The sequence below is a fragment of the Ochotona curzoniae genome, unplaced genomic scaffold (assembly GCF_017591425.1).
Source record: "Ochotona curzoniae isolate NIBS_2020 unplaced genomic scaffold, NIBS_Ocur_1.0 contig_4502, whole genome shotgun sequence".
Lineage (NCBI taxonomy): Eukaryota > Metazoa > Chordata > Mammalia > Lagomorpha > Ochotonidae > Ochotona > Ochotona curzoniae.
The window spans coordinates 83,733-105,985 of NW_024466308.1; the positions used below are offsets into that span (position 1 = coordinate 83,733).

The 22,253-nt window shown below is 43.5% G+C and overlaps 2 protein-coding genes across 2 annotated transcripts in view; both read right to left on the reverse strand.

Moving 5' to 3' along the window:
* Positions 1 to 5,523: 5,523 nt before the first annotated feature.
* LOC121160447 (zinc finger protein 182-like) lies at positions 5,524 to 12,059 on the reverse strand. Its single transcript, XM_040986244.1, has 4 exons — positions 12,051 to 12,059; positions 11,839 to 12,014; positions 8,438 to 8,564; positions 5,524 to 6,635 (listed from the first exon to the last, which is right to left on the reverse strand). The coding sequence occupies exons 2-4, from the start codon at positions 11,872 to 11,874 to the stop codon at positions 5,602 to 5,604; spliced, it is 1,197 nt and encodes a 398-aa protein (XP_040842178.1). The 5' UTR covers positions 11,875 to 12,014; positions 12,051 to 12,059; the 3' UTR covers positions 5,524 to 5,601.
* A 3,784-nt stretch (positions 12,060 to 15,843) lies between these two features.
* LOC121160444 (zinc finger protein 791-like) overlaps positions 15,844 to 22,253 on the reverse strand; it is a 49,454-nt gene continuing 43,044 nt past the window's right edge. The window contains exons 3-5 of the mRNA XM_040986237.1: positions 19,742 to 19,868; positions 19,481 to 19,541; positions 15,844 to 17,789 (exon numbers count right to left, since the gene is read on the reverse strand). Of these exons, the coding sequence (XP_040842171.1) occupies positions 16,229 to 17,789; positions 19,481 to 19,541; positions 19,742 to 19,868 (1,749 nt within the window). The 3' untranslated portion in view covers positions 15,844 to 16,228. The remainder of the gene's footprint in view (positions 17,790 to 19,480; positions 19,542 to 19,741; positions 19,869 to 22,253) is intronic.

Consider the following 22,253-nt stretch of genomic DNA (forward strand, 5'->3'; position numbering starts at 1 on the left):
TAGATTTAGAATAAGCTACGTCTTTAATTTCATAAATCCACAGCAGTCAGCATAACATCCCAGGCTTCCCTGTTAACTAGCCTTTCACTGTGTTTCCTCAAGAAACTTTCAGTTCTGCAAGCTCCCTTCATGCCCAGTGACCTCTACAGATGTACCCTTTTTATCTTTGGTGGTTTTGTTCTTGTTTTTAGGATTTATTTATTTTTATTCAAAAGGCAGATTGACAGGAGAGAAAGAGATCACCCAATAACTGGCCCACTCCTTAAGTGGCCACAATGGCCAGTGCTGAGCCAATCGCAAGCAAAGAGCCAGGAGCTTCCTCTGGTTTTCCCGCAAGAATACAGGGTCCCAAGGCCTTGGCCCACGTTCCTCTACTGCTCTCCCAGGCCAAAATTTGGAAGCTGAATTGGAAGTGGAGCAGCCAGGGCACAAACTGACACCCATATGGGATCCCAGCAGATGCAAAGCAAGGATTTTAGCTACTAGGTTACTGTGCCAGGCCTTTTTCTTTTTAATCTTTTATACTGTATCTTTAATGTGCTTTATTGAGCTGCCAGTTTTCTACAGTATTCAGTAGTGTACCGTGTTATAGCTTAGGAGCAGTAGACTACCATACATAGTATGCTATACCATCTAAGTACATCAGAGAGATACACTATAATGTTCTCATAAGGGCAAGATTCATGTTTTCACAGATACTTAATGTCTAATTACAGGGAAGCCTCCATCACGGTTTGGATTTTCTGCCACCCATGCAGGTGCAGGGTCCCAAGGCTTTGGGCCGTCCTCCACTGCTTTCCCAGGCCACAGGCAGGGAGCTGGGTGGGAAGTAGGGTTGCTGGAATTAGAACCAGTGCCCATATGGCATCCTGGCATGTTCAAGGTGAGGACTTTAGCCACTAGTCCACTGAACAGGGCCAAGTTTGACATTTTGCATTTCCAATCTTATGTCTTAAGAAAATTTTCAATGTCTTTACTACTGATTAATGAAGACTTTTGTGGTATTAGTATAGTTAGAATGGCCAGCCTATTCATCATCTTTATTGATCTCTTTTTGATTATAAAACATCTTTTTGTAAAACATTTAAACATGGGTTTACATAGTTGTTGTAATGATTTGAAAATCCTGTCAGAAAGCATTAATCCTAGAACGATTTTGGTCATTCTTGCAGAGAATCAAGCATGGCTAGCATAAGAGCTTTCTGGAGGTAAAGGGGACATAGACTGGAAAGCAGAATAAGGAACTGCAAATACCAGGCATTTCTTCACAGAAATGGAATGGCCCTTATGCTTCCTGATTATGCAACTTTGAGCGTATTGTAAGATTGACAAAATGATTGGGTCCCTGAACTCAAATGTCATTTAAACACTGAGTAGCTTAGAAATACAAGAATAACCTTGCCCATTCCATTGTTTTCTTCCAATAATTCATAGCACATTTCCTTATATTGTTTTTTCTTAACTATTATCAGGTGGGTTTTTTGATAAGATCCAATTTCATTACTGAATTTATAGATGTGACTTTGCAGAACCTTTTTTTAGAATGATCTTTCTTCTTTTAAACTTGGGTTCTTAGCACAATGGTCATAGATTAGCTTCCTACAGCTGCCTTGGTTGGCTTATAGCATCTCTATCACTTTATATATATATATTTTTATGACAACATCTGCACAACTATAGCTTTGTAGCTTCTGCATCTTCTCCAGTGTCTGGGGCAGCTAGAGCTCAACTAGGAGCTTGCAGATCCCTAGAATGAGCCCAACTGTATGTTTTTGGAAATCTTTTGACCATGGTCCTGGTCATGATGTACCAGGTGGCTGCCATGTGCTGCCTCCTAAGCCACAAACATGAGAAGCCTTATCACACCATTGACCTGGAGGGTATTTTGAGGAGGATACTAGATCCAAAAGTGTGGTTTCCTGCCCTGCCACACAAAGCACTTAACACAAGCTGCTATCTGTGGTCTTGCCTTCTGTCCTCTCCCAGTGTCCCAGGATGGACCAGGAGATATGGTGGGGAAATCTGGGGCCACATGCTCCACTAACATGCTGGGCTTAAAAGTGGGTAAAAGTGATGGGGTTTCCTGTGCCTCCGGGTGTGGAATGGCCTTGACGCTGGCACAGTGAACGGTGCACATAGAGAAGCCACAGGTGTTCTTGTGCACACGCTCACAAACATGGCTACCCTGCAGAGAGATGCAGTTCCTGTGGGAATCGCAGGAAACAGCTGGGATATGGGAGTGAACAAAGCCACACTAACCCAGTGAGTTAGTTCATGCTGAAACTGCCCAAGTTATAAGAATGGCCTAGGCATTCAAGGGACTGAGCTCCTGGTAGCGATGGAGACGCTTACGATACTCATGCTTTCTGGGAATGTATCTTTCCTGTCATATGATGATGATTGCTTATTTACTGTAAATATTTAAAATCTACAAAATCATTAGGAAATTCTTATAAACTGATCTGTGTTCATGTGAAGTGTAGTGTTAGATTTGCTTCTCATAAACTGGTGTTTACTTTTTATTAACAGAATAGTTGATATAACATACACTCATTTTCAAACTTATTCATTTCTCATAAATACAATCATAAGAATATAATGACATTCTTTCCTGGTTCCCATGGTTCCCACTCTCCCTCTCTAATCTAGCACTTTTTTACTTGTTTCATACTTCTTTATATATTAAATTCAAGAAGTTATAATTCCACTAACAAGAGATTAACCAACAAAAAGTAAAAAGACCTTAGTTTAGCAAGAATATAAGCAAGAGCTATAAACATAATCCAAGGGAAGGATGGTCAGTCCACTTATACAGTGTCAAAATAATCGCAAATTATTAAAATTATGGTAGTATAACATCCTTAATCACTACTTATAATAAATATTATAAAGTTTGAGAAAATTGCATCTATAATATTCATAGAGACAGGCCATTCTTTATAGATTTATTATTATTATTGAGGATCCAGGTATAACAGATAAAAGCACCATCTGCAAAGCAAGCGTATTAAACAGTTGCTGATTAATGTCCTAGCTATTAAACTTCAAATTCTGTGCTCTGGCAAAGACATAGAAAAACAACCACAGATGAAGCAAGGCCCTGGCGTGACGTCCCACTGACTAAATCCTTGCCTTCCATGTGCTGGGATCAATGATGGGCACCAGTTCGTATCCCACATGCTAAACTGCTCATTAAGCTGTGACTTTCGAAAACCAGTAGTCGTCTCTTTTGATATAATTTCTTTCATCTTTTCAGCTCTTTGCATCAATTAAAGATTTTTGTCCAATGCACAGTGCATTACTTGGTTTTTAAAAAACAGTTTTCTGGGCCCGGCACGGTGGCGCAAGTGGTTAAAGGTCCTCGCCTTGCACGCCCGGGATCCCATATGGGCGCCGGTTCTAATCCCGGCAGCCCCGCTTCCCTTCCAGCTCCCTGCCTGTGGCCTGGGAAAGCAGTCGAGGATGGTCCAAGGCTTTGGGACCCTGCACCCGCGTGGGAGACCCGGAGGAGGCTCCTGGCTTCGGATCGGCATAGTATCGGCCCGTTGCGCTCACTTGGGGAGTGAATCATCGGACGGAAGATCTTCCTCTCTGTCTCTCCTCTCTGTATATCCGCCTTTCCAATAGAAAAATAATAAAAATAAATCTTTAAAAAAAAAAAAAAAACAGTTTTCTTTGAAAGGAAGAATTTTACTGAAAGAGGAGGAAAGACACAGAGACCAATCTTCCATTCACTCCCCAAATGGCAGCAATGTTTAGAACTACGCTGATCAAAAGCTGGGAGCCAGGAACATCTTCCTGGCCTCCAACATCAGTGCAGAAGCACAGAGCTGGATCGGGACTGGAGCACGCAGGACATGAAGTGATGTCCATATGACGTGCTGGCACACGCAGGCAGAGGATTAGTAAAGGCCCACATTACTTGGTCTTATTTTTACTTTGAAACTCCCAAATGTAAGATTTCCATTTTGGTTTAAAAGGCAGGGGTACACAGACATCTTTTATCCTCTGTCCAACATCTCAAATGCCTACAAAATTTAAACATACCCTGCTAGAAGCCAGAATTTAGGAGCTCCTTCAGGTCTCACTTATGAACGATAGCCATATAAACAATTTGCCCACCATCCCTCCCACCCCCAACTCTGGTACACTGTGGGAAAATGAGTCAAAAACCCTGAGTAATGACATTATAATATGGGAAGCAGGCAATCCAGCAGGAACCTAACTTACTGTGCCAGAATACTGCCCCAATCTTTGGCTTTAAACTTTTGTCATAAATCGAATTTACCTCACCGCAAAAAATAAAACAGAGATTGGGCCCGGCACAATAGCATAGTGGTTAAAGTCCTCGCCTTGCACGTGCAGTGATCCCATATGGGCGCTGGTTCTAATTCCAGCAACCCCACTTCCCATCCAGCTCCCTGCCTGTGGCCTGGGAAAGCAGTGGAGGACGGCCCAAAGCCTTGGGACTCTGCATCTGCATGGGAGACCTGGAAGAGCTCCTGGCTTCTGATTGGCTCAGCTCAGCTGATGCGGCCTCTTGGGGAGCGAACCATCAGACAGAAGATCTTCCTCTCTGTCTCTCCTCTTCTCTGGATATCTGCCTTTCCAATAAAAAATAAAATCTTAAAAAAGAACTTGTCAAACACAAGCCATATATCCAAAATCATTAAGAAATAACCATAGACATGACAAGTCTACAAACAGCAGCAAACATTAAGGAAATCCCTGAGGGAATGAAAAGGGACAGCTAGAAAGCTAGCTTATGCGTAAGTTGGTAGGTACTGTCACCTGGTTTCTGCCATCCCCACCCACAACTCCTCCTGTGGGCAGTGTCACGTGGCTATTCTGCCATCCAGGCACATACATGTTCTGGCCATGTGAATGGGCTCTCTCACAGACACACTACAGAGGGTGAAGACATATTTCTCTATCACCCCTTTCATTTCAGGCCTCACCAGCCCTGAACATGGCTCCCGTGTGTCTATGACCCCTCTTACCCTTTAAATAAATTTTCAAATGAAAAAAGTACAAAGACCACACATATTCCCTACTCACAACAAAGTAAGAGCAAATATAAACTGCACCTCAAAGGAAGAACACTTTAGCACTTTGATATTAAAAGATTTTCCATATTCATTACATTTTCATTGTGTTCTCAATCTGTAATCTTGCTAATTCTTTTCAGTCAATACACTGATTTTTTTTTCTGTGAATATAGTGATGTCTGTTGAATTCTTTTCACAAAAAATGTCGTACTCAAAATACCTTATGCAAGGCTTTCTGAATCTGGTTAATACCAAATCTGTGCTAATTAAGCAATGTGCCAACACAGTCACCTTTTATGTTTTTAAAATGTTTAATAATCTTTTTGTTAACAGTTCTCTCACCCACTTTTCCCCATTCCTCAAATCTTCCCACTCTGATCAATGGTCCACATGCCACGCATCCTTAATTGTGTAAACATAAAAAAAAAAATTGAAAAACTTATAAACATTTTTAAAGGTCTTGTAATACAAGAATTTTTGTGAAAATATTTTCCCACTCTCATTCATTTGGTTTCTTTCTTACGACTCTGCTAATGTGTAAGAACAGACAATTTCAAGTTAAAGGCTTTACCATATTCATTGCATGCAAAGTCTCTTCCTCTGAGTGAACTCTCTGGTGTGTAATGAGAGATGACCTCCGGGTAAAGGCTTTTTCGCACTTATTACATTCATAAGGCTTCTCCCCTGAGTGGATTCTTTCATGTCTAATGACAGATGCCCTCCGATTAAAGGCTTTTCCACACTCACTACATCTATAAGGTTTCTCCCCCGTGTGAATTATCTGATGTCTAATCAAATCTGAATTTCCCCAAAAGACTTTATCACATTCACTACATGTATAAGATTTCTGCCTTGTGTGAATTCTCTTATGATTAGTGAGAGATGACCTCCGGTTATAGGCTTTTGAACACTCACTACATTTATATGGTTTCTCCCCTGTGTGCGTTATCTGGTGTTTATTGAGCTCTGACTTATCCCAAAAGGCTTTTTGGCACTGACTACATGTGTAGGGTTTCTCCCCTGTGTGAATTCTCTGATGTGAAATGAGATTTGATCTCCGGTTAAAGGTTTTTGCACACACACTGCATGTGTAAGGTCTCTCCCCCGTATGAATTCTCTGATGTTTAATGAGATCTGAGTGCCATTTAAAAGTGTTTCCACATGCTCCACATTCATAAGGTATCTCCCCTGAGTGGATTCTCTGATGTGCAATGAGATGTGACCTCTGATTAAACGCTTTTCCACACTCACTACATACACAATAAGCTTTCTCCCCTGAGTGGATTCTCTGATGTGCAATGAGATCTGACATTTTCCCAAAAACATTACCACACTCCTCAGATGCATAAGGATTTTCCCTTGTGTGAATTCGCAGATGCCTAATGAGAGATGACTTATGATTAAAGCCTTTTCCACACTCTGTACATTCATAAGGATTCTCCCCTGTGTGAATTTTCTTATGTGTAGTGAGATGTGATTGCTGGTTAAACGCTTTTCCACATTCACTACATACATATGGTTTCTCCCCTGTGTGAATTCTCTGATGGTTAATAAGAGTGGATTTCCAGTTGAACGCTTTCCCACACTCTTTACATGCATAAGGTCTTTCCCCTGTGTGAATTCTCTGATGTCGAATGAATTCTGACCATTTCTGGAAAGGCTTTTTACAATAGCCACATATATGTGGACTTTTTGTTGTATTCACTGAAGGATCTGTCTGGTAAAAAAAACATTTCTCACTCTGGAAATGCTCAAGGTATTTTTCTCCAGAGTATGCTTGCTGATGCTTGCCAATGGAGGGATTTTTGGGGAAAGTTTTCTTTTCAACCTGAATTTCTTCTCCCACCATGGCACGTGGCTTATCACAGCTGTTTCTGTTGCAAAGCTTCTTACGTGTAAAGCACATCTTCTTCCTGCTAAAGGTTTTCCCTTTCCTGCTATGTTCAAAAGACTGCTGCACAGTGTGCCTCTTCACATGCTGCCTGAGATTGTTCCTGCATGGAAGTCTGCTCCCAGGTACATCAAACACATCCTGTTGTTTCTCAAACGGCATCTCATCAGGACTCCTAGAAAAAAGCAACTCTGAAATAAATGATATTCCTCAAATTTCTTTTCTGTACACGTTCCCATTCACACCATCAGTTTCAAATATGGCCAGAACTTCAATTAAGTATCTTTAACAACCTTTGTTAGAATTTTGTTTGTTAAAAACTTTAAAGCCTTTTGCGAGTGATAAATTGTACTCATGATCACAACTTGCCTGAAGCTTATTTCTTGACGTCCCTGATTATCACCAAGCAGCTCATCCTTTCTGTGGGAATCTGAAATGAGAAACTATATTCATCAGTCACATCTAAGTATTTCTTCTCAAACATGCATCTGAAGTCAATGTTGACTGCTCTGCTAATGGATCAGGCAGAGAGAGAAACAGAACCCTCTACTGTTTAACTTTGTGAGTGCTTGCAAAGCTCATCATTTCCTTTATTTGCTACTACATGCGAGCGAGATGCAGAGAAATAACAAAATGATCCATAATGACCAATCAATCATTCACTAGCTCTCAAATTGATGCAACTGCATGGACTGTATCTACCAAACAGAGGAATGTAATTCAAGCACCTCAAACAAAATAAGACAGTGCCTCTCTGCTGGCCATTAACAAGCCCTGAAATAATCAATCATTGAAAAAATAATCTGAAGGGAAAACATGTGTGAACGTAGGCTGAGGAACAAATGAGAAATTCCGGAATATATCTACCCTAGGAAATAACCATTGTAATCCGACAGTGTCTTAACAGTTTTCATAAATCTGAGAAAATATCCTCTAAGAGTACAAAAATCTGACACAATACTATCTAAGAGGAGAAAAACTGGAACATACAAACACACATGTACATAAATATAAACATGATTCTTGGAGACCGTAGAACGCCTGTGTCTGATGCATGGCATCAGCTGTCCTTACGGATGAAACTTAAAAAAAAGCGAAAAAAACCATTTAACTAGAATTCTATCACCATTTCCTGAGCCATGTATCAGCCTCCCTGCCCAGTATGTGCCGACTTACATGAAAGTGTACAGTGTCCACATTTTTCCACCGTCCATAGCATTTCTCCTTGCTCCAACTTGAAGATCAGAGTAGGCTTGGTCATTTCATACCCTGTGAATGGGAAATAATGCTAGATGCTTGTGGGGGACATACACACAGGAGAAAAGCTTGGTTCCGGGATCTGTGCCACAAAAGGACTAATACGAATGATTTACTGGAGCGTAGATACATTCTTTATAGACTCAACCATTAGAATTACCAGGCACTAAACTTTATAAACTGGTCCTTCTTTCGTCGACTAAGAAAGCAGTCTGCTTGGGCACGACAGATTTTCACTCACCCAAGGACAGCAGATTGCTATAGGTCTCAAGCATCACATCCCTGTACAGGGTCCGCTGAGCATTGTCCATGTGCTGCCATTCCTCCTGGGTGAAGTCCACAGCCACGTCTTCAAATGACACCAGCACCTGGAACAGCACATTTCCCTCAGCCCTGGCTCACTCACACACTGACACTGCATTCTCCTCCTCATGTTTAACTGGCACCTTCTATGCATGCAGTCTACATCGCAATCTACGTGACAATACAAGGTAAAAACAAAATGAAAAGATTTTGTCCTGAATTCAATTTGTAATTAAAAAGTACAACAGAATATTTCTCATCATTCTGTCACTGACTGCTTAATGATTCTGAAATGAGCTCACTGTGTAATTTACAGACGTAAATATAAACACATGACATAAAGATCATGGTAGATGAGATAAAGAAGACACATGATTAATCGTGGTCAGAATAAGATAACTTCTGAATAGTTTTTGGAGGGATTTAAAAAAATTTATTTTAAGGATTTTATTTTTATTACAAAGTCAGATTTACAGAAAAGGAAACACAGAGAGGAAATCTTCCATCTGCAGCTTCACTCCCCAAGTGAACAGCCAGAGTTGAATCATCTAAAGCCAGGAGCCTCTCCAGGTCCCCCACGCGGGTGCAGGGTCCCAAGGCTTTGAGCTGTTCTCCACCAATTTCCCAGGCAGAAGCAGGTGGCTGGAAGAGAAGTGGAGAAGCGGGGATCCCAGCAGTTACTTGCAAGGCAAAGATTTAGCAACTAGGCTACCATTCTAAGCCCTACATAATGTTTAAGACTGTACTAAAAAAAGTTAAAGATTTTTGATATATTTATAAAAATGCTCAAATATTTTTGATGTTAAAAAAGCCTATAAAGCAATATTACTAAACTTGGAAAAATTGAAATGTTAGAAATATTTTAAAATATATATTTTTAATTTTTAAAAAGATTTTATTTATTTATTGGAAAGTCAGATATACAGAGAGGAGGAGAGACAGGGAAGAATTTATATTGCCATGAAGATCTTAATTTTTCAATGCTGCCATCCACAGTGACTGAATTAATCTTCAATCCCTGAACATTGTGAAAAAGTGCAACTTTTCCAACATCATCATCAGCATTTGTTACCCTTTGTCTTCTAAACAGCCATTCTGACAGGCTTGAGGTGACAGCTCATGCAGATTTAGATTTACATATCCCTAATGGCTACTTAGGTTGAGCATTTATCTGTTTTGACAACCATCTACTGGGGTCCTTTGACCATTTTATCATTTGATTGGAGATTCTTATGTTGTTAAGGCCACATGGAGATTAAAAAACAAAATTGGCAATCTGAACACACTCTGTCATGCTATTTGCCAAATTTTTCAATGAGTGTAGAAAGTGAAGTCAAGGGCCCAGCATGGTAACCTAATGGCTAAAGTCCTTGCCTTGAATGCACCGGGGAGCGTTTCCCAGTTATGGGAGATCTTTTTCTCTGTCTCTCCTCTCCGTAAATCTGACTTTCCAACAAAAATAAATAATAATTTAAAAAAGTAAAAGGTCAAAATGGGTGAAAACTACAATGAGATTTCATTCTTGTCTAGAGGAAAATGCCTTTGGAAAGCACTCTAGTAATATGAGACAATAAATTCAAAGTACAATCACTGGGACCGGCGTGGTGGTATAGCAAGCTAACTCTCCACCTGAGACATCAGCATCCCATGCTCGTGGCAGTTTATGTCCTGCTTTCTTCACTGTGATACAGCCTCCTGCTGTGGCTTAGGAGCAGAGGATATCACAAAAGATCAAACCCTTGCCCCTGCACCATGTGGTAGATCTGGAAGAGGCTCAGGTTCTTGGCTTTGGATTGGCCCAAGGTCTTGCCATTGCATATCGGGTTCCCTCGTCCAGCGAGCAAGACTCCGACATGGTACACATTCTTTACAAGGTTTTATTATTCAAGAGGCAGCAAGCATATAGCAGAAGAACTGAGAATGCAAGCACAAAGCAAAGGGGAAGCAGCCACAGCATGCTGCTTGGTCTTCCAACGTGAGGAGACAACCTTCCTCTTGCCGCCCATTCTTTTACCTACATCATTAACCAATCCCCTTAAAGGTCACCATAGCATGCAGCAAGCACACCAATCATGGCTCTGATCACGTGCACATCATACAGCTTCCATGCACGCTCGACCCGATCCTCTGCGACTTCCCTAAACTTGTGTACCACCTCTGCGCCATGAGGAAGTGGTCTTGGGGCACGAATCCTCTCTCCACAATTGCACCCTTCTGTAGAGTGAATGTGGAAGCTCTCTCTCCTTTTCTCGGTAACTTTGCATTTCAAATCAAGGAACACATGATAGGGGAGAGCCCTGTGATTTAGCAGGTGGCCACTGCCATCCCGCATGGCACGGCTTCATCTCCTGAATGTTCCAATTCTGATCCAGGTCCCTGCTAAAGCGCCTGGAAAGGAAGTGGATCACGCAAGCACTCGTGTCTTTGCACACAAGTGGGACACACTAAACTCCTGGCTCATGCTTCAGACTGGCTCACCTCTGTCCGTTCTTGACTTTTGGGTAGTAAACCAGCTGATGGTGGATCTGTCCCTTTGTCTATCTCAATGGTTTTGCCTTTAAGACCAATACATAAATCTTCAGAAAGAACCTGCAAGGCATTGTTGCATAGCAGGTTAAGTTACTTCCTGCTCCATGTCCAGCGCAGCGATCTACCAACGTGTGCTGCAAAACAGTGGAAGATGGTCCAGGAATTTGGGCAGGAGATTTCCACGGGAGGCCCAGATGAACCTCTTCCTGTTTCTCTCTGACTTAATCCGTTCTGACCATCGTGACTAGCTGTTGGAGAACGGAACAGCCAACAGCAGATATGCCTGTCTCTCTTTCTGCAACTCAGCTTTTAAAACAAACAAACAATAGTTATCAAAAGATCATGCAGCTGATTCTAAATTCCACCCATTCCTGGAGCAGCTCATGAATGTAGTATAACCTCCAAATGCCATTAGGAACAAACTGCTATTTCAGTAATTACAAAAAAGAAAAACTGGGAATTTAATAACTAGTGTGCTTTTTCTTTTCTTCTTATACTCAGTAACTCTTACCACTGCAAAACGTTGATTGATTATTTCTAGGTTGGTACTAAAGTGCTTTCATGATCTCGTTTATAAGATCAATACATACAATTTCAGACTTGATATCCCACAAGAATGAATGAATTCTTAGCCTCAATTTGAATCATGGCATCAGAAAGCCTGGAGAGAGCTACAATCAGGTTTCACAGCCCTAATGCCTTAGTCATGACACTTTACAGTGCTTACCACAACTTGTTTCTCCTTTTTCAACTAAAAAAACCTTCAAAACTCCTAGCACGCAATGTAAAACAAGCTGAGAAGCAACTTACCGAAGCAGTGTTCATGTTCTCTGGCTTTGCAGACATTTTGTGGGCCGCCCCCCGGCTGCTGCCGAGCCCGGCGTCCTTCCGACGGCTCCCGCGGGGCAGCGAGCAACCAGGGCGGCCGCGGTGAGCCACCCGGGGCCTCTCCGGGACGCACGGCCGGCACCCGCCGACCCGCCGACCTGCCGACCCGCCGACAGACCGATCGACCTGCCGACCCGCCACCAACACACCACCGACACACCACCGACACACCGCACGCAGCGAGCCCGGGCGCGCCTGTGGCGTCAGAGCAGCCGCAGCCAATCAGCGCGCGCTGGGCTTGGGGGCGGTCCCTCGGGGTTCGGACGGGAGGGATGAGGGGCGGGGCTTCGCCTCAGGCCTGAAGCGACCGCGTCTCCTGCAGCTCGAGCCTTTGTCCTGCAGGAGGCGCTGTGGCCTCAGAGCGTTCCGGCGCGGCCGCCTCTCCCGCTCCTTCTCTGACGTCACAGGCGCGCCGGGGCTCGCTGCGTGCGGTGTGTTGGTGGCGGTCGGCGGGTGCCGGCCGTGTGTCCCGGAGAGGCCCCGGGTGGCTCACCGCGGCCGCTTCTCCCGTTCCTGCGTGAAGGCTTGGAGGCCACTAAGGTGTGATCACAAGTTACCGAATGTTCACTGGCTTCGGGGACCTCCTTGGTACTGACTTTTCTGTGTGTGAGTGTTACATCATTAGACTCTTTTTTTTTAACATTTATTTATTTATTGGAAAGTCAGATATACAGAGAGGAAGATCTTCCGTCCGATGATTCACTCCCCAAGTGAGCGCAACGGCCGATGCTGTGCCGATCCGAAGCCAGGATCCAGGAGCCACTTCCAGGTCTCCCACGCGGGTGAGGCCTCAGGCAAGGAGCTGGATGGGAAGCAGGGCCAGCAGGATTAGAACCTGCGCCCATATGGGATCCCAGCAGGTGCAAGGCGGGACTTTAGCCACTAGGCTACCTCGCTGGGCAGTAATGCTGAGCATACAGATTCACTGCAGTCTGAATTATAATAAGGAAATCCCTATTATCTGTTAACCTGCGAATAGTTTCCTTTTGCGATTAGAAGCTGTTTTATCATACAGCTTTTTAATACTTAATGTCAATCATTGTATTTGTCTTCCATATAAATTCTATACATGATTGATTTTTAAATGTTAGCCATCTTTGCATCTCTGAATATCCCATTTGTTTCTTGTTTTCTGGTTTTGTTGTTAGCCCACCAATCATATTTGCTTAAGATCTTTAGGGTTGAGGGGGGGCCCGGCGCAGTAAGCTAGCAGTAAAGTCCTCATCTTGAATGCAGCAGGATCACATATGGGTACCAGTTCATGTCTCAGTGAACCCACTTCCCACCCAGCTCCCTGCCTGTGGCCTGGGAAGGCAGTGGAGGACGGCCCAAAGCCTGGGGACCCTGCACCTACGTGGGAGACCTGGAGGAGGCTCCTGGCTCCTGGCTCTGGATCGGGACAGCACCAGCCATTGCGCTCATTTGGGGAGTGCATCCTCGGATGGAAGCTCTTCCTCTCTCTCTCCTCCTCTCTGTATATCTGACTTTGTAATGAAAATAAAAAATAAATCTATGAGGATCTTGACCCCATTTGTTTAAAACTTCCATGGGAACAGCTGAAATGGCACAGTCAGCAATGCTTGCAATGCTGGCATCACTTATGACTGTCAGTGTAAATCCTGACTGCTCTGCTTCCAGTGCAGCTCCCTGACAATGTGCCTAGGGAAGCAATAGTCAAGTGTTTGGGGCCTACGTTCATGTTGGAAAGGCCAGTGAAGTGCCTGGCTCAGCCTGGCCCAGCCTCAGCTGTCATTTGAGAAGTGCGCCAATGGATGGAAGGTTTTAACTCCCAAATAAATAAATGCAATGAGATAACTTACAGGTATTTGCTCAGGAAATGTAAGACACAGGATTTGTTAATACACAAATTACTTAAGAGCATCTGATATTTCTGACAAATACACACCACAGCACCGCTTCATAAAAAATGCAGATTTTACTCCTATACAACAAGACAGAGTTGAACTATATGTATTGGGAGGATTTAGCAGTAATTAAGCATACCCACAATTTTGTGAACAGGAGAACTCTGGGAGCAAGCAGTCATCCTACAATGCATTAGGAGAATGAACTCTCCTGATTCTGCTTTGCCCTTGTAGGTGTCACAGTAGAATCAACAACACAGAATTACTAAGAGTTATTAACAACAGAGCTATACAAATTACATCTCCTACTAGTACACCCTAAAGAGACACAGCTTCAGAAAACCTTCCACTAAACATTTCTATGCTATCTCAAGTTAGCTGCTTAGTAGCATGAGGCCAATATAAAATGCAAACTATAGATAGATTTTTTTCGACAGGAGCTTGTAAATATTTATGTAGATATCCGAATATCTTGGCCCGGCTCTGTAGTCTAGTGGCTAAAGTCCCTCTCCTGCATGTGCCGGGATTCAATATGATTGCCGATTCTAATCCTGGTGGCCCCCACTTCTCTGCTTGTGACCTGGTGGCCACACAAGTTCCATGCTTCTGGCCTGGGTGAGCAGTAGAGGATGGCCCAAAGCTTTGGGAACCCAAAGCTGTGGGAGACTCGGAAGAAGCTCCTGGCTCCTGATCAGCTCAGCTCTGGCTGTTGCGGCAACTTGGGGAGTGAATCAGTGGATGGAAGATCTTCCTCTCTGTCTCTGCTCTTTCTGTATACGCCTGACTTTCCAAGAAAAATAACAAATCTTTTTTTTTTTTCAGACAAAAAAGTTTTTTTGCGAAGGGACCAGGTGAGCAGGGAAGGAAGAGGAAAGCACCTCCAGAAAGGAAGCCAGGAGGTGGGGCGCCTCTCAAAAGAGAAGGGAGAGACACCCAGAAAAATAAACAAATCTTAAAAAAAAAAAGAAATCTGCACTACTTGAAAATAAAGTCAAATTGTTGGGTGTTCTGAAAATACTCTTGATTTGGCAGAGGGGTAAACAGGAAAATTAACAAGAAGCAGTTATGTACCAAGAGCCTATACCTTGGCTTGGTTCTGGTATCTAATGTATTCATTTAAAAACTTTTAAATAGGATCACATTTTCCTCTGAGTTTTTATTTTTAATGTTTATCTGAGCAACAGAGACAGCCACATCTCCCATGCACTGTCTCATTCCCTAAATGCCCACAGTAGCCAGAGAGATGAGGCCCAATCTCAGAATTCAGTTTTCTAGATGGGTGAAAGGGATCCAATTATTTGATCCATTATTTGCTACTTTCCCACATTCTTTACGTTTATAAGATTTTTCTCCAATTGGTACTGTTAGTGTATACATTAGCAGGAAATCACTGCTTAAACTCTCTGCCAAACACTTGTCCATCTTTATTTTGACTAGAAAATCTTATGGTTATTAGCTTATTGGTGAATTTTAACACAGAACCATAAGGGGAAGATATTCTAGAAAATGAAGGCTATGTCCAACTATGTCATCTTACCATCAATGTCTTTCCTTAATTCAAAGTCTATTATATAAATCTCAATAGAAGACAAAATATGAAAATCCATGATCTAAGGTAAACTATTAAAAATTCTGAAAACTATGTACACCCACCAGTTTATGCCAGCAATAGAAACAAAGATAGGGAAAAGGTTGTATGACCGAGAAACTGAGAAAGTAGTAATTCTTTTCACAATAAAGGAGAATTATTTTTATATTTAAAAGATTTATTTATGTATATTGGCAAGTCGGATATACAGAAAAAAGGAGAGACAGGAAGATTTTCTGTCTGCTGATTTAGTCCCCAAGTGACTACAACGGCCAGAGCTGAGCTAATTTGAAGCCAGGCGCCAGGAGCTTCTTCTGGGTCTCCCACTTGGGCAAAGGGTCCCCAGGCTTTGGGCCGTCCCCAACTGCCCTCCCAGGCCACAAGCAGGGAGCTGGGTGGGAAGTGGGGCCACTGGGACACGAAGTGGTGCCCATATGGTATCTTGGCGCATGCAAGGCAAGGACTTTAGCCGCTAGCTACTGTGCCCAGAATTTAAAACCATTCATTCAATGCCTCCCATATAAACTCCTTAGGGAAAGTTCAACAAGTTATCACTCATTTTTTTTTTTTGAGAGAATGAAAAGAATCATATAAAAATTAAGTCTAATTGTTTATTAGATTTACACTTCAATTCAGCAATGGCTTTAAGGTAAAGTCTTGATTTCAACAGAAAGCCTTTCTCCTTGAACTATACAACATCACATCAAAGTCTCTTAGCAAAAGTGGATGACAGTTGATAAAACATGGTACACTATAGGATTACCTTGCATCTAGCTCTTTGTTACATTTTCAGTTCTCTACATTGGGGAGTTCCCAACTTTGGAATTATTATTGAAATGGGAAACATTCTCATTGGTTTCTATCCAGTGTGAGTTGTCACATGTTTTTGCAAGGACCTGGACAAACGGAAAGTTTTCCCACACTGCTTACATACATAAAGCTTCTCCCTACTGTGGGTTCTTTCATGTCTCTGAGAGGAACTACGAAGACTGAAGGCTTTCCCACATTCTTTGCATTTATACGGTTTCTCTCCTGTGTGTACTCTCATGTGTCCCTGAAAGCTGGTGGGATAAATGAAGGTTTTTCCACACTCCTTACATTTGTAAGGTTTCTCTCCGGTGTGAGCTCTCTCATGTATCTTTACGTAACCGGAACAACTAAAGGCTTTCCCACACTGCTTGCATTCATAAGGCTTCTCTCCAGTGTGAGTTCGTTCATGCGTTCTCAAAGCGCTGAGATAGCCAAAAGCTTTCCCACATACCCTACATTTATATGGCCCTTCACCAGTGTGCGTGATCATGTGTCTTCGAAAATTTTCAACAGAAATGAAAGCTTTTGCACATTCCTTACATTCAAAGGGTTTTTCTCCAGTGTGATTTCTTTCATGAACTTGCAAATCCAGAGGGTAATTGAAGGTCTTTCCACATTTTTTACATTTGTAGGGTTTCTCTCCAGTGTGAGTCCTTTCATGTACTCGACAGTAGCTGAGTCGGCTGAAGGCTTTTCCACATAGTTTACATTTATAGGGCTTCTCTCCCGTGTGCACTCTCAGGTGTACTCGAAAGGCTGGCCGAGCACGAAAGGATTTCCCACATTCCTTACATTTATAAGGCTTCTCTCCGGTATGGGTTCTCTCATGAATCTGAACAGAAGTTGAACACCTGAAGGCTTTGCCACATTGTTTACATGCATAGGGCTTCTCTCCAGTGTGAATTCTTTCATGTACTCGTAGAAAACTGGGATGAATGAAGGCCTTCCCACAGTCCTTACATTTATAAGGTCTGTCTCCATTGTGTGTGATCATGTGTGTGTGTATACTTGTGTGGGAAATGAAGGCTTTCCCACATTCCTTACATTTATAGGGTTTCTCTCCAGTGTGAGTTCTTTCATGTATTTGAATAGAACTGGGACAACTGAAAGCTTTGCCACATTTCTTACATGCGTAGGGCTTTTCTCCAGTGTGAATCCTTTCATGAACTCGGAGAGAACTGGAAGAGCTGAGAGATTTGCCGCAGTACTGACATTCATAGGGTTTCTTCCCTGTGCGAGTCTGTTCATGAGTTTGGAAAGGTTGGTGGTATATTAAGGTTTTTCCACATTGCTGAAATGTGTAAGGGTTTTCTCCAGTGTGAGTCCTTTCATGTATCTGGAAGGATTTGAGGTAACTGAAGGCATTCCCACATACCTTACACTTGTAAGGCTTTCCTCCAAACTTAAGGCCTTCTGGCTTATATCCAGTGTGAGATCGGATGTGCCTGACGAGGGACGAGTGCAGCATGTAGTCCTTTCCACACACAATACATTCGTAAGGCTTCACTCCAGTCGTCTGCCTAGTCAGGCTGAGATTTAGAATCTGACTGAAAGAGTCTTCACACTGACTCTCCTTTTCACTTTCACAGAGTCTCTCTGTCATACAACTTCTGTTTAAAAAAAAAAACACAGTAATAATAGTTGTTAATGATTCTATATTTATTAACAAGTATCAGAATTACATTTTTATCATTTTCAGGGAAACTGGGTTTTCAGTCTTATTTCAGTTGTTTGGAAGTGAATATACTCTGCTTCACAAGAGGGCTCCCCATAACTATTACCAATATATAGTTTAGAAATCAGAGTCTAGTATGATTACTCAGTGCCTAAATCCTCACCATGCAAACCTGGAATCCCATGGTCACTAATTTGTGTCCCGACTCTGCTCCACTTCCAGATCAGCTCTCTGCTAATGGACTAGGAAAGCAGTAGAGGATGGCCTAAGTCCTTGGGACCCTGGACCCGTGTGGGAGACCCTGGAGAAACTTTTGGCTTTGGTTGGCTCAGTTCTGGCCGTTACAGTGAACCAGCAAATGGAAGAGCTTTCTCTCTGTCTCTTCTCTCTGTCAAATCTGCATTTCTAATAAAAATACAAAATTTTTTTGGAAACAAACAAGCAAACAAAAACACAGGCAGAGAAAGAAAAAGAGGCACAAAACTCCCCACAGTCCATCTACTAGTTCCCTTCTCAAATTCCAGCAACAGAAGGGCTAGGTCAAATCAACACCAGGAACTGGAAACTCAATTCAAGCCTTATACCTTCACAAGGTATTCCAGAAATTTGGACTCGTCAGCAGAGTCAGAACTTAAACCCAGGCACTCCAATATGGAATGCAACTTAGCTTAGATGACAACTTAGCTTAGATGACAACTTAGCTAAGATGACAACTTAGCTTAGATGACAACTTAGCTGCTAGGCCAAACACCCACTTATATGTGGTTTCTTTTTTTTTTTTTTTTAAGATTTATTATTTTTTTTTTTTTATTGGAAAGGCAGATATACAGAGAGGAGAGACAGAGAGGAAGATCTTCCCTCCGATGATTCGCTCCCCAAGGGAGCTCAACGGTCGATGCTATGCTGATCCGAAGCCAGGAGCCTCCTCCGGTCTCCCACGCGGGTGCAGGGTCCCAAAGCCTTGGGCCGTCCTCCACTGCTTTCCCAGGCCACAAGCAGGGAGCTGGAAGGGAAGTGGAGCTGCCGGGATTAGAACCAGCGCCCATATGGGATCCCGGGCATGGAAGGCGAGGACCTTAACCACCTGTGCCACCGCGCTGGGCCCTATATGTGGTTTCTTAATAGTGTTTCCAAGTAAAATATTTTTCATACACTGAACATCTTTGTCACTGAGAAATACTTTGGATGGATTCGCCAGCTCCCCCCAGAAAACTGGATATACAGAAAGGAGGAGAGACAGAAAGAGCTTCCATCCAATGATTCACTCCCCAAGTGGCTGCAATGGCCAGAGCTGTGCCGGTCAGGAGCCAACAGCCTCTTCCGGGTCTCCCACACGGGTGCAGGATCCCAAGGCCTTTGGCCATCCTCAATTGCTTTCCCAGGCCACAGGCAGGGAGCCGGGTGGGAAGTGGGCCACCGGGATTAGAACCAGCGCCCATATGGGATCCCAGCACAAGCAAAGTGAGAACTTTAGCCACTAGACTACATTGCTGGGCCCTGGATGGAAATTTTGTTAAGAACACAGCCTGGGTTTATGTGGCTGCTAGGTTTTCAAATTTCTTGTTAACTTCCACACGAAGTAAGACTTGACTGTTTTGTATGTTTGTTTGTTTGTAAGCAACTCACCTTAGAGTTCTTGCTTCTTTTTTATACCGATCTTTAATATTCTGGTCTTGACATTTCTGTCCTAAAGTGGAAACCCCAAAAAACCACTATTAAGTTCATCGAAACTGGAGAAAAATAAAATCACAGTCCACGAAGAGATATGAGCTCAGCTGGTTTATTACCACCTCTACTCCATTTTCAAATTGCAAAGCTTGGAACAGTGATGATGAGCAAGACATGATCTGTTGTCTGTTCCTCAGGTGAAGGAACCTCCATCCTTACCTACGGAGGCCAAGTGCCTGAGGGTCTCCTGCGTCACATCTCTGTAGAGTCTTTTCTGTGAGGGATTCAGTAGCGCCCATTCTTCACGGGTGAAGTTCACGGACACATCCTCAAAGGCCACTGAATCCTGAAACATCCCTCATACGTATTGGTGAGCTGGCACACGGGATCTAAACCCAACTCATAAAACAGCCACAAACAGTTCTGTGGTCTCTTGACACTCATTGTATAGCTTTCTTGTCAGACCTTGACCTGTCCACTCTCATGGGAGTATAGTGGCATCTTGAACACATAGACTTAGCTACACTGTCACTATGGTCACTGCAAGTCTCACTTCTAACTGAAGCATGTGGTTCAACTTAGAGAAACCCTATACAAAGGAAGCATATTTTAGGAACTAATGAGAACAGTTAGTTAACTTGAGGAATGCACTGCTAACCTACAGAAGTCTACTGCAGTCCTCTGCAAGGGTGGGAGCTGTTTTTTTATGCCTAGGAACATTTGGTTATTTAAGCGTGAGTTTTACAAAGGGTCATGCAAATTTATCAGCTTAAAATTAGCCTGTAATGCACTTGCCTGCTGGACTGCAGCTCCCACTGGTGAACATGGGAGCCAGGGCTGACGGCAGTCCAGGCCGGTCCAGGTGGCAGCACCATCAGCATACGGGTGGGTCAGGTCTGGGGATGGGTTAGACTAAGCTAATCCTGCAGCATCCATGAAAGTACATGAGAGCCAGATGGAATGTGGCGTAGACTGAGGTAGGCCACAGCACATGTTGGCACACACAAAAACCAGGGCTGGAGGCCACCTCAGTGGGGGTTACTGCGGTGTGCTGTGGCACTCACCGGCATATGTGAAGACCAGGCCTGTGGTGGGCTAGGATAGGCAGCTGAACCCATCAGTTCAAACGACAAATGGAAACGACCAGGCAGCTGCACCCACTGGTATGTGCACTTGCTGGTGCAACTGGTGATATACTGAACCTGACCTTGATGGCTTGAGATCACCTCAGACAAGGTTTCCTAGGAATCTCTGCAACTAGACCACTGGACTCAAACCCTGGCTACAGAGGATGTGTAATCCACCCATGGAGCGCATGTACTGGGACTGGGCCTCCTCAGTTGCTGACACCTGTGCAGTGGACAGCAAGTCCAGATGCATCATCTGCTGCTTTCCCAGGCACATTAGCTGGGAGTTGGTATGGAACACAGAACATCTGGAACACAATAGCCACTTCATCCAGTCCAGCAGAGGACATTGGATAGGTCGTCAGAGGCAGGAAAACAGAATAGGTTGGACAATTCTCCTGGCCAAGCTTTGCAATCTGTTTCTGGGCCTGTAGATGATACTAAGGTGTACTTGGTCAACCAACAGATCTTGGAAAGGACCATTTTCCCCCTACCGCAACTCCCCGAGGGGGCTGATGTAATTTGCAGCAAAAAATGCTGCCATGCACTTTCCCCTACAGACACAGGAGGAAAAAAAACAAAAGGAAACATTTGTCCCACCCACCTTCCCCCACACCACAATCCTCACCACCCTATTGTAGACTCCCAGGAGGAAATTCCTCTCAACTATGTAAGCAATTTGAAAAATAAAATAAGTCTGCACGAGACTTACTAAATTTTCAGTCACAGCTACAGTTGCCATGGCAGGACTAAGTAAGATGACTGCACTGCCACTGTAATAAAGCCCATGGGCACAGCCTCCTGATTTACCTTCTGTTTGGAGAGGCAGAATGGGTTTGCATTTGTCAGTAAACTCACCAAAGGGCAGCAATGGCAAGAGCTGTGGCCATTGCAAGCATCTGGTGAGTAAACTTGAAGATCGAAGATCTCTCTCTGTCTCTCTTTTTCTCTTTAACTCTGCATTTCAAATAAAAAGAACATACAATAGGGGAAATCTTGTGGTTTATTAGGTAAAACCACTGGCATCCCACATGGGCAATGGTTCATGTCCTGAACGCTCCATTTCTGATCCAGCTTCCTGCTAATGGGCCTGGAAAGCAAGTGGAGGATTACCCAAGCACTGTGTCCCTGTGCACAAGTGGGACACCTGGATGAAGCTCCTGGTACATGGCTTCAGACCGGCTCACCTCTGGCCAGTCTGGATTTTGGGGGAAGGAACTAGCAGATCTGACATTCCGTCTGTCTCAGTGACTCTGCCTTTTAAATCAGTAAATAAATCCTTAAAGATAAACCTTAAGAGAGAGAGAGAGAGAGAGACACACAGAGAGGAAGATCTTCCATCCACTCCCCAAGAAGCCACAATGGCCAGAACCATGCTGATCCAAAGCCAGGAGCCAGGAGCCCCTTCTGGGTCTCCCACGTATGTGCAGGGTTTCAAGGCCTAGGGTCTTCCTCAACTGCTTTCCCAGGCCACAAGCAGGGAGCTGGATAATAAGTGGGGCTGCAGGGGATATGAACTGGCATCCATATGCAATATCCCAAAGGTACAACACAAGGACTTTAGCTACTAGGCTACCTCACTGGGCCTGAAAATTTAAAGCTGA